This window comes from Emys orbicularis, chromosome 17 (assembly GCF_028017835.1).
Source record: "Emys orbicularis isolate rEmyOrb1 chromosome 17, rEmyOrb1.hap1, whole genome shotgun sequence".
Lineage (NCBI taxonomy): Eukaryota > Metazoa > Chordata > Testudines > Emydidae > Emys > Emys orbicularis.
The window spans coordinates 23,474,173-23,486,350 of NC_088699.1; the positions used below are offsets into that span (position 1 = coordinate 23,474,173).

General features: G+C 57.6%; 1 protein-coding gene across 1 annotated transcript; it reads right to left on the reverse strand.

The window, feature by feature from the left end:
* Positions 1-645: 645 nt before the first annotated feature.
* On the reverse strand, positions 646-5,047 carry LOC135890949 (fibrinogen-like protein 1-like protein). Its single transcript, XM_065418427.1, has 3 exons — positions 5,006-5,047; positions 3,441-3,549; positions 646-1,325 (listed from the first exon to the last, which is right to left on the reverse strand). Exons 1-3 carry the CDS (start codon positions 5,045-5,047, stop codon positions 646-648), a joined length of 831 nt encoding a protein of 276 aa, XP_065274499.1.
* Positions 5,048-12,178: the final 7,131 nt, after the last annotated feature.

The window sequence follows — 12,178 nt, forward strand, 5'->3', positions numbered from 1 at the left end:
AAATTACCAGACTCCATTGCCAATTTCTGCTCCCCACTGGAACATCCCCAGGGCCCCAAACTTTGACTAGCCCCTTGGGTTGAAGAGGGACACCAATATCTTTATTGTGTGGTTTAGTTGCATGTCTATCTAATCTCAGTGGTTTATCAGCAACTAATTACTGTTGCAATGTTTTCTCACGTAATAACCATATTTATTAAAAACACAGAGGCCAGGTTTTTGAACTCAAACTCACCACTGCTAATACATGCAGGATTCAGATGTAAAGTCCTGGCTTTGAGTCATCTCCCATTTAAATGCTCAATAACAGTTGCTAGAAATCCAGTGTCATGATTCATTGATCACTAATGCCAAGGGGCAGTGGCAGGGCTGGGAGAAGCAGAGGTAAATGTGGGTCTAAAGTCGTAGTGAGTGACATGGCTTCCAGCGAGGCAGAGTGGAAGTGGGGGTCCAGTTATACACACCAATCCCACTCTTCGTGCCATTCGAACGCACCGGCGGGGTCAGCTCTCAGCGTTTATTCCAGGGGATTTACCGTGCAGAAGCCAACAGGGAAGGGGGTGAGCAGAGTGGAGGCATTGCAGAGACTGCACTGATTATGTGGGGGATGGCGCTCCGTGTCTGATCTAATATTGTCTCCCCTTCTCAGCGGCGCCGGCTCCCAAGGAGGATGGGCTCCTCCTGCCGGACCCAGCACACGTCTGTTGGCTTAACCAGGATGAGGGAAGACTTGCACTCCCCACTCTTACAGAATCCTGCCCAGTAGATGTAGCCTTTCCCATTGAGCAGGACGTTCTGACACTTGTCGTACCACCAGCCTCCATAGCTACTTGCGCAATTCCCACTGGTCTGGTCCTGATCCTTGTCAGTTGTGCTGAACTTCATGTTGTCGTGTATGCCCCCCAGGCCGGAGTGGTAGGTGGTGAGATAGTCCTCGCCGTCCCCAGAGTACCTGCCCAGCCTCAGCGGGTACCCGCTGGGCTCATCCTCGACACTGAAGATGTCGTACTCTGCGTAGCGGGTGTTGTTGGATTTGTCCTCCACAACAAAGCGGACCTTGTAGGTGTTCTGCCGCGTGAGTAGGGACAGGTACTCGTTGCCCAGCCAGTAATCCTGCTGCACATTCCCAAAGCCGTACTTGTAGGTGCTCCAGGACTCCTTCCAGGTGATCTCTGTGTTGTAAGAATTTCTCTGGACAACGGTCCAGCCTTTGCCTTCGGTGTCCATGTCACACCACACCACTCGAGGGGGAGAGCCTGCCGGCTGGATGACATGGACCCCGCTGGGGCTGTCCCTGGGAATGTTGCTGCAGTCTTTGGGGAACCCTGAAATGCCACGAACATCAGGTTAAGGGGGCAGGTGGGGGGGGGGGGAGAGAGCGAGAGAGAGAGCGCTAGCTAGCTCGATCAAATCAGCCTGGGGTAACTGGAGGCTGGGTTTTTAGAGGCAGGTCCTGTGTATTTCACAATACTACAGCCACAGAATCCGCCCCAGCCATTCCTGGCCACAGAATCCGGCTCCAGATCTTACACTTTCATTTGACCAATAAAATAAAATAAGAATAGTTTCTTGCTCTGCTGGTTTTGAAGAAACCTTGAAGAGATGAATCAAGTGTAAACCAAGGCTCTGTATCCTTCCTGAGGCCGTACTGCTGAAGAAATCGTTTGGGGAGGGTGGGGGAGACGCTGCCAGATCCATCTCAGCGAATGTTAATTATGAAACCCATCGGTGACAATTTAAATGGGAGTTTTCAAAGAGCCTAAGGGAGTTTGACACCCGACTGTGATTGGAATTCAGTGGGATTTAGGCCCCCAACTCCCTGTGGCGCCTTTGAAAAGTCCAGACATCCTATCGAGGGGCTTGTCTTTGGGGCGGAAATTGTCCCGAACTATCCTGGTAGAATGAGAGCACTGTGGTTATACTGCCCCTCCCCTCCCCAGGGTCCTCCCTCGAGCCTGAGCCCCCCAGCTCCCCTACCCCCCCGACAATCCCCCTGTGTGCCCCACCAGCTCTGGCCCCCTCCCCCATCGCTGAGCCTCCTTCCTGAGCCGAGGAGGAGCTGCTGAGCACTGCAGGGGGCAGGGGCTCAGGGCCACCTCTGGAGCTGGCTCAGCCCCTGGCCTGCCTGGGCAAGCCCCTGAGGAGCTCCCAGAGCCGCTGGAGGTGTGGGGAGAAGGGAATGAAAACCCCTAACAAGGAGGAACTGGCTCTCCCTGCTGCCTGGACAATACTACAGCCACAGAATCCGCCCCAGCCATTCCTGGCCACAGAATCCGGCTCCAGATCTTACACTTTCATTTGACCAATAAAATAAAATAAGAATAGTTTCTTGCTCTGCTGGTTTTGAAGAAACCTTGAAGAGATGAATCAAGTGTAAACCAAGGCTCTGTATCCTTCCTGAGGCCGTACTGCTGAAGAAATCGTTTGGGGAGGGTGGGGGAGACGCTGCCAGATCCATCTCAGCGAATGTTAATTATGAAACCCATCGGTGACAATTTAAATGGGAGTTTTCAAAGAGCCTAAGGGAGTTTGACACCCGACTGTGATTGGAATTCAGTGGGATTTAGGCCCCCAACTCCCTGTGGCGCCTTTGAAAAGTCCAGACATCCTATCGAGGGGCTTGTCTTTGGGGCGGAAATTGTCCCGAACTATCCTGGTAGAATGAGAGCACTGTGGTTATACTGCCCCTCCCCTCCCCAGGGTCCTCCCTCGAGCCTGAGCCCCCCAGCTCCCCTACCCCCCCGACAATCCCCCTGTGTGCCCCACCAGCTCTGGCCCCCTCCCCCATCGCTGAGCCTCCTTCCTGAGCCGAGGAGGAGCTGCTGAGCACTGCAGGGGGCAGGGGCTCAGGGCCACCTCTGGAGCTGGCTCAGCCCCTGGCCTGCCTGGGCAAGCCCCTGAGGAGCTCCCAGAGCCGCTGGAGGTGTGGGGAGAAGGGAATGAAAACCCCTAACAAGGAGGAACTGGCTCTCCCTGCTGCCTGGACTCTGGGGGCAAGGCTTCTAGGCATGAGCAAGAGATCCCCAGCTGTTAGCCTGGGCTAGTCCTAAAGGACAGCTAGAGCTTGCTTAGTATAGGAGTTGGTGAGATTTAAGTGTAGAACTCCCAGCCAATTTGGGAGGGGTGCCTGGTTCCCACACGCTGCCCTGCGGTTGGTACCAGCGCTCTTCAGTCACTGCCGGCGGCTTGGCAGCCGTTACCAGAGAAAGGGATAGCGAAGCTGTGTAAAGCAAACAGCCAGTCGAGCAGCACCTCCCCCACCCCGGCTGGCCCATTCCCAGGTGCTGGAGGCCTCCAAATGGTGGCGGGGGGGCTGGAAGGTGCATTCAGTGGATATAGGGGTGACCCCGGTATGGGGAAGAGGAGCAGAATCAGGCCCACGATGCCCTGATCTCGGATATGGCAGATGATAGAAGCTCTCAGACGGGTTCTCTACTCACCCCTCTCGACCTTCTTGTGGGCCAGGGCCCCGTTGCCCTGCACGGGGGCTCCGCAAAGGAGCGCCATCATGGACAGCGCAGACAGAAGCAGAAGAGAGCTGGACTGGAACTCTGCAGGGGACAGAAACCGCTGGACATGAGACCAGGAGAGAGTTTCACAAGTGCCTAAATCCCACTAGAAGTCACTGGGATTTAGGCACTTAAGTGACTTAGCCACTCTTGAAAATGTTACCCTTAGACGCTAAGGCCAGAGTTTTCAGAGGGCTCAGCTCCCAGGTAGGCACCGTAGGACATGGCTGGATGTTCAAAGGGGCTCAGCATGGGGGGGTGGGCCCAAGTCTCTGGAGAGGGGTTAAGCCCACCATTCACCTCTCCCCCGGCCCAGCCACTGTCTCCGTCTCTGCAGCCGGCCCGATTAGCACACAGCGGGGACCCAGCTGCATGCTAAAAACCTTCAAAGATGGCGACTCTGATTGCCTGGCTCCCGGGTCCCGGGCGGGTCAGGGCCGGCTGGAGCGCTCCCTGTGTGGGGAAGGAGCTGCCTCCTCTCTCCCCGCACTGCACCGCTGCAAGGGGAGTGCTGCTCGGAGCAACCCCCTCTGTCCCAGCTGCCTCCCGTCCACAGTCACTACCACCAGCCGGAGGGCAGTGCCCACTCACCCACACAGAGACAGCAGCTGGGCAGCCTCCGGCAGGGCTCTGCCCCCCTCAGATGAGCTCCAGGTGAGAGGTGCCCATGGCACAGAGCTGCTGTGTGCCCCACGCCAGGCATGCTGCCCCCTGCCCTGCACCCCTGCAGCCCAGCAGCCCAGAGGGGGACACGCTGCTGACACTGCAGCTGTTCTGTGGGCCCAGCTCAGGCCAGGCTTAAAGTGGGCAGAATCGCCAGGGGCCACAGTCCTGGCCAAAAAGAGTTCAAAATGGAGCCGGGTCCCTGAGGGGTGCACTGTAAGCGCTGCCCTAGCAAGGGCATGGCCATTTATTTCAGCCGGGATTATCATAGACACCCCTCCCTCTCCCCACACATGCTTTTCCCAGGCCACCTTCAGCACTCAGCGCAGGGATTCACAATGACCTTGCCAGATCAGCAGCCCAGAGCAATCCAGACTCTTGGACAGAAACCGGCTCATTCACACCCCCCCTACCCCCAGGTATATGTATCATGGCCCTGGTATTACATATTGTGTAGCTACAGCCCACATAACGCAGAGCACTGCATATGCAGCCCCCAATGGTAAATAGGTTGAGAACCCTACAGCAGAGGCTCATGTGTTAAGCTCCAGAGGTCCCAAGTTTGATCATAGCTGCCGCCGGCCCATTACAGTTGCAAAATGGCAGCTTTCTGTGGGGTGGGATGGGGCGGGGCGGGCAGGGTGTGTGTGTGTGTGTCAATCCAGAACAGGCTAAAGCCACACTGGAGTCTGGCACCGTGCTGTCTGTCAGCCATCATTGTATTCATGTGGTGTTGCAAAGTTAGAAAGTCCACAACTAACCCCACAAGTGACCGTGATACAAACATGCAAATGAATTAGAGAGAGAGAGAGAGAACACGGTGTAAACGACACACAGAAAAACACTGTTCCAATGGAAACACTTTGCCCAGACATGATCCACAGACAGATTTCGTTGGAAACACCTTCTTTTTGGAGCTGGAACCCAAATTCTTCAGACAATGTCACAGCCCAAGTAACTGTGACACGCTGCCAGCAATCTCAGGTATCGTTGTGAGAGGGAGGAGAGAGGCGTAACCCCATGGCAGGCAAAGGGTTAAAGCTTTAAAGGAGAAGGATTTCAGTGAGTCTGACAAGCCAGAACTACAATGTTTGGAACTGAAGTGAAATAACAATCTGGAGTCACTCATCCTTGAAAACACACCTCCCCTTCTCCTGACGCCCCAGAGGAGCGGGGACGCTGCCAGCTAGCAACCGTTCACACACTCTAATAGTCTAAGAACAGAGGGCCTGAGTTCGACCTGTGACCTTGGAAAACTCATTACACTGCACCATACCTCAGTTTCCCCATTTTAAAAACATGGCTTATGCTAGTTCCTTTGTGTTCTAAAGTACTTTGGCCCCAATGCCCAAAGGTACCTGAGGCAGGGAGGGAGGATTCCTGCCTAGGGTCCAGCAGAGCGCTGGGCAGGGGATCCCCGCCAGGCTCCTGGTACCCCATGGCCCCGGGGACACTCTTTACCCACCAGGAGGCACTGCCAGACTCCTAGCTAGCCAGGCTCATGCTGCAGCATGCACTTGCTGGGGGAAATGCTGCTCCGTTTCAAAGGAAAAGCAGCATGTACCTCACTGCGCCCCCATCCCTTGTGCCTCGGCCAGGCAGGGTCGGGAAAGCAGAGGACGCACCAGGGCTCCCCTCCGCCTTGTGCACCTGCCCGGGCTGAGGGGCAGCACTGAGAGGAGTGCAGGCTGCCCCTCTCTATGCGGTAGTTACTGCGTCTGTCTGGGCACGTTCCTTCCTGTGCCCGGGCACTCAGGGCACATGGTGACCCACAGAGGCCACATAGCATGCCCTGCCACTGCACCTCCCCCACGTGCCCACACTGCCTGGGCCTCTGGTGCCCACCACCAGGCTCTGGCCCTACATCTCAATAAAACTCACCCATCCCGAAGCTGCAGCTGAGCGGACGAGTTAGCAACCTGAAGCGTCCCACTTCCACATCAGAAACCAGAGCCGGGGCTCCATGCCTTTATGGGGAAAGCGCCACTCCACACCCAGCTTATCTTGCTTTTTCAACTGCTGGCCTCAAGCCTGGCATGTGGGCAGGGAGGGAGCCCCCTCTGGAACATCTGCCCATCCTTTATTTACCGCAGATACCAGATTTCTTGAGCTCCCTCCCTCCTCCCCGAGAACGCCAACGTTTCTGAAGCCGGGCAGGTGTGAGCCAGGGATTTAATTTATCAGTGGGACTCTGCAGCATTACCGTATCATCGGCCTTCCGGACGAAGGACGCACTAAATGGAGAGGATCAAGCCAGAGGAGATGGCAGGAACGGGGGTTGTGCAGAACGTGATGGGAGTGTAGCGCTTGTGCCAGGTGGTATTGGCAGTGACAAGGACTGGAGTCAGGATCTAGAGTTCCTCTTAGCATTGCAAACCAGAACCAGCTGGAGCGCCCCTCCCAGAAATCTGGGAAACTGACCAGCACGCCCCTAACAGGCAGCTGTTCCCCCGTCGCGAGCACTGAGTCTGAGTCTAACACACGAGAACTTTTATTTAGAGGAGAAAGAAACGCAGCATGAACTGGGGAAACCACCACAAGAGTGACTCAGCAGTATGTGAACTGTGAGTGAAACGCCCGCCCTACAATCCATTGGGCAGCAGCCCCTTGCCTCAGTTTCCCACCTTGGGGTGAGAGAGTCCAATGGACGAATGTCCCTTTGGCACACCCCTCCCATTTTCCCTCTGCTATCCCCTCGCCCGGTTTACGGGCCCAGCTCAGCAGAGTTTGAGAGTTCAGGGGGTGTTCGGGGGGGGTTCGCCTCCTGCCCCAGGGAGAGAAGGGGTGGGCCAGGGATGCCTCTGCCTCTGCTCAGCACCGCTGCTGCTCCATGCTGCCGTCTCTGCCTGGAGCTGCGATGCCATGCTCTGAGGGGCCTCCAGCCCGGAGTGAGTCCAGCTCTTAGTGACTTCCCTGGCTAGGGGGAACCTCGCTGCTGCTCCCCCCTGTACTGTCTTTCACCACAGCACCGGCTCTACGGTGCCCACGCAAACCGGCTTCACAGTGTTTTCAGCTCTAGGGATCACTGAGAAGAAACCAGGACTTCCAGCTGAGTCCAGTCAGCTCTGTCTTTAAGCACTGGGCAGACCCAACGTTCACCAGACCCACACACCCGGTGGGAACCCCTCTCCCCACCCCCCTCGGACTTTCAATTCCATTTGGTATCACTAACCCCTGCTTAGCACGTGGGGTTACAGAGACTGAACCCCCCCCCCCTCTGATTGTCCCTACAGGTCACGGCCGGGTGAGGAGATACCTGAGTGGGATGGGCTGGAGCGAGACTGCGCTGCTGCTGCATCTGTTCCACAGGGAAGAGGATCAAACTTGATTCATTCAGCGACTGTCAAGGCAGCTGCTCTCTGTGTCCCAGCTCTCTGGCTGGGATACAGGGGGCAGGAACTGGTGCATTAGAGGGAACAGCTCCACCTCCGCATAGTTCTGGAAAAGAGCACCCAGGCGGTTCACCTGCATGCACGCTTCTCGACCCTGCAACCTGCCAGCACGTGGCACACGCCATCGAAATGTGCAACAAAGGACACAAGATGGGACACCTTTATTTTGTTGCACGTGGCACCAGTTTGCTTAGTGTGATGTGCTCCAGTCTGATCATTTGGGGACCAGGTTTTGGGATAAGGAGGAGTTTGTGCTGTCACACAAACAACGAATGAATCTCCCACATGCAATTCACGCTGCCTCCTCCCCCCAGCCCGCACACCCTGAATGCCAGCTGCAGCCGGGCCCATTAAGTCTGGCTGCCCCAACAAACAGGTAAAGCAGCTTCCAATGGATTCTGGCTGATTCTGGCTACGTATCACCCCCATCAGCTGGGCGTGCTGGGCCGACCCCATGCACAACAGGGACAGCAGCGCGGCCGCCCTCGCGCTCTGATCGTGACTCGGGATTGTGGGGGCTTCTCACCTGTCCCATGGAAACGTGGCCAAAGGCGCCAACTCGCCAATTGTCCCTTCATCAAAATGGCGCCATCTCCCACTGCTGCCGGCGGGGCTGAGGCCTGCGCGAGGGCCGCCACGTCCCCATGCTCTGTCTGCATGTGGCAGGCAGGCTGCCCTCCTGACGCTGGCTGCCACCTCCCGCTGGGCTCGAGGAGGCTGAAGCCGAGCCCACAGGCAGACTGGCTGAGGCCATGGTTCAGGGCCTGGACAGCGCATGGGGACTGTGAGGGGATGTGTGGGGAAGGCTGAGCGGGTTGCAGGGGGATGTGGGGGCAGGGATAGGGGGCAGGCTGACGGGGACAGAGGGATATGGGCATGAGGGAGACAGAGTGTGCAGGGGGAAGGCTGACAGGGGCAGCGGGTGTGGGGGGCAGGGAGAAGGCTGAGGGGGCCAGGGAGTGTGGGGGGCAGGGGGATGGGGCAGAGGGGAGGCTGAGGGGGTTGGAGGTGATCATGTGGGCCATGAGAGCGGCTGAGGGAGGTGCAGGGGCATGTGGGGGAAGGTTGAGGGGGCAGGGGTGTGGGGAGCCAAGGGAGGCTGAGGGGGGTACAGGGGGATGGGGGCAGGAAGGAGGCTCAGGGAGATGTGGGGGGCAGGGGAGAGGCTAGGGTTTGTGCGCAGAGGACAGTGCTGGGGCTGGCAGATGGGGGGGGATCATGGCAGCTCTCCCAGCCAGGGAGGTGGGGTGGCCGTCCCTTCCCAGCAGCCGGGGCTGGGCCATGGTGCAATGTTCCCAACTCTCAGGGGCTGAGTGCGAGTCCCGGGCTTTGTGTAAGGGACTGTTGCCCCCTTACTAACACTCAGTGGGGGTGTTTTGGTTGGCTAGCTCCCAGCACTAAAAGGGGAGGGGTCGATGGGAAATCAGGAGCCTGAGACTGACAGTCCCCAGGACCAATGGGGAGAGGCCAATGCTCCAGATCAGCCTGATTGACAGGGCGGGCAGCTAATCAGGGAGTCAGGAGGCCAGGGAGGTCCTGTCCTCTGTGTGAACTGGAATGGCCTGAGTCAGACAGAGTGGGGCCGAGCTAAGGAGAGAGCAGGGGCCCGAGCTGGGGAGCAGAGTTGTGCCAGATCCAGAGGGGCCAGAGGCGCAGCCACAGAGCCAGAGACGCGGCCCAGGGAGAGCAGATCCTGGGCTGGGAGCAGAGCTGCAGCCACAGAGCCGGGTGTGGTGAGCAAGTGGGGCCAGCCAAGGGGGGACCTTGGGCAAAGGGCCCAGCGCAGAAAGACACCCCCAGACAAGGGCCCTTGCAGGCCAGACTGGGAGGGGGGCCGTAACCTGACGGGGGGCTGACGCTGGGAAGAAGGGTCCCACCACTCAAAGCCCGGAGGTGTGTGGCCACCACCATTGCAAGTGTCCAACCCGCAGCATCCCTGCAGTTCAGCCAGGGCCTGAGAAGGAGCCTGGGACCTACAAGGAACAGACTGTGAAGTGCCCTGATGTCCAGAGACACTGTTTGTGATGTTCCTGGCCACAGAGCGGGGTGATGTGTTTCCCTTTAACCTTTCCCATTTTTCCTTATTCTTTTCTTTAGATTAATTGTTAATTAAACAACTTGTATTTGCTTTAAATTGTATGGAATAATCAGTGGGTCAGGGAGGTGCCCAGTGCAGAGAGAGTACCCCGGAGTGGGGACACCCTAGCCCCTGTCCTAGGTGACCACAGCAGGGTTGGGGGTCGAGCCCCCCAGGAATCCTGGGCCCAGCCTTGTTGGGGTTACGAGGACTCTGCCAGACAGGAGAGTGGAAGGGGAGTCCTCAAGGGCAGGGAGGCCTCTGGGTAAAGGGAGTGGGAGCGAGGACTCAGATCCTTTCGCTAGCCCACTTCACCGGGGTAGTGCAGAAGCCAGGAAAGTTCCCCACAATAGTGGTACCATTCCCCCACTTACATTTGGGCACCGACAGGAGGAGCTGCTGTGATAGTGGGAGAAGCTCCTCTGACGCCGTGATGTTCAGGGCTGGGCCTGCAGGCAGAGCTCTGTGCGAGAGCCCTGGGGCTGAGGGCACAGTCCTGCCCTGCTTTCCCCGCGTGTCTGACCCTATGGCAGAGAGAGTCCCAGAGCAGGGGACGGGGGACCACAGCAGAGGAGAGGGCAGCGGGAGGCAGAGGAGTGTTGCTGCTGGGTGCAGACAGTAACAGGCAGTGGCTGGCAGTTCCCCTGCCTTACAGGGAGGAGAGGGGAAGTGGAGTCTCCATCGGAGCAGCCAGCCGGAGCCGGGCATTACAGGCTGACTTTTCTACCTGGAATGATCACACCCATTGGCCGGGGAGTCAAAAGCCAGATGTAAAAACATGCTCTGATTTTTTTTCTTTTTAGAAGAAGGAGCCCACCAGCATGACTGTTCCTTCTCCCCCCTCTGGTGAATACTGGGTCAGCCCCACGGACAAGCCAGTCTGCAGCCTTGCTTCAGGGCTCAGTTTCTTCTTCAGCTGAGGAGAAAGGAACCATGGAACAGCAACGTAACATCACAGTCCCATTCCCCACCTGTCCTGTGGGGTCTTCTGGCCTTTAGAGCTACTGGTCAGGGCCTCCCCCAGTCTGCGGGGGGCCACAGGGCCTGCTGGCCTCCTCGCAGCCTCTGCTGCAGCTACAGGAGAGAGGCCTCTTCAGTTTGCAGAAAGAAAGAAATCTCTGAGGTGAGCACGTGGCAGATGTCTGTGTTTTCCCAGGTCAGATGCTGCCACCTGGTCACTGGAAGGGCCCGTGTGACCTCTGACCACATATGAGGGAGGACGCCCAGCCTGGCTAGACAGATTCCTTCGTGGCATGGCTGGGGACAGAAGCCTGCAGCCAAAGCTCACACTGCTGGAAACAACTCGCAGAGGCCTTTCATCTCCCCAGGGTCAGACGTCACCACTAGGAGAATGTGAGCGCCGGAGCACTGGGAGAGCTGGCCTGAGATGGCATCCCAGGGCACAACCACCTGTGTCAAGTCCATTCTGATTCCACGCTCAGCAAACATGCAGGGCAGCTGTGCGGTCAGGAGAGGCGCTGGTCAGAATTTGCCAGTGGAACTGTTTTTCCATCAGAAATTGCCAGCTTGTCAAAATCCAAACGTTTCGTGGGAACACGTCGATTTGGACAACCCTTCAGACAGAAAGCAGGCAGGTTTCGCACGGAAAGCTGCTTGGCTCCCTGCCAGCTCGCCCGCCTGCCCACCTGCTTGACAGGCTGATGGGGGGCCTGGGCTTCCAGGCTGCCGAGAGAAGCCCTGGCTCCCAAGATCCCAGGGTCCCCGAAACCCTCTCCTCGCGGGGGTGGGGGGGAATGTTCTGGTTACTGCACAGCTCTAGGAGGAGGGGAGGTATCCGATACCCCACAAGTCACCAATCCTCCCTGCCAAGGTCCCAGTAACTACGACAGCCTGTGAGAACATCCTAACCTTTAGGGCACTTTCCCTGCCAGGTGAAAGGGTGCGAGCTGGACCCCTCCCGGCCACCAGAGTCCAGCACTGCCGAGAAAGCCAAGTGTGGACTAAACTAAGCCCCCGGTTAACCCTTTCCCAGAGGAATCCAGAAGCCACTGATAATTGCAGGCTACATGGTGACCTCTCTCCCAGCTCACTCCCCCATCCTGGAATAGGGGTCGGTGAGTCCTGGACAAACACTGTTCAGCTGGGAACATGCTCCCCCTCCCCTGCCGAGGACTGCATGAGATGGGTGTAGTGGGCACTCCCTGGATAAACGGGACAGTGTGACAGCTGCCTTTCCAATAGGCCCCAGGCATGGGGGGCCACAGCACCCAATTCCTCTGCCCCCCCAACTTTCTTCGCTGCTTTAACGTACAACCACAACCTGCTCCGCTGACACCTCTGACTCCTGAAAGCCCTAACGCTCCAGGGGAGCAGGCCGTGCCCTGCCCTGCCCTGGCTGCCCCGGGTGTTACCTCGGAGGGAATTATTCCAGATTCCAATGGGTGGCAGGTCCAGGGAAGAGCCTTATCTGGGGGGAGGCTGTACCAGACCCGCCCGAGCCAGGCAGGCTCCCAGGTACTCTCTGCTCAGGGCTGATAAGGCTCCTTAGCAGTTTCTCTCCAAACAAATTCCAGTTC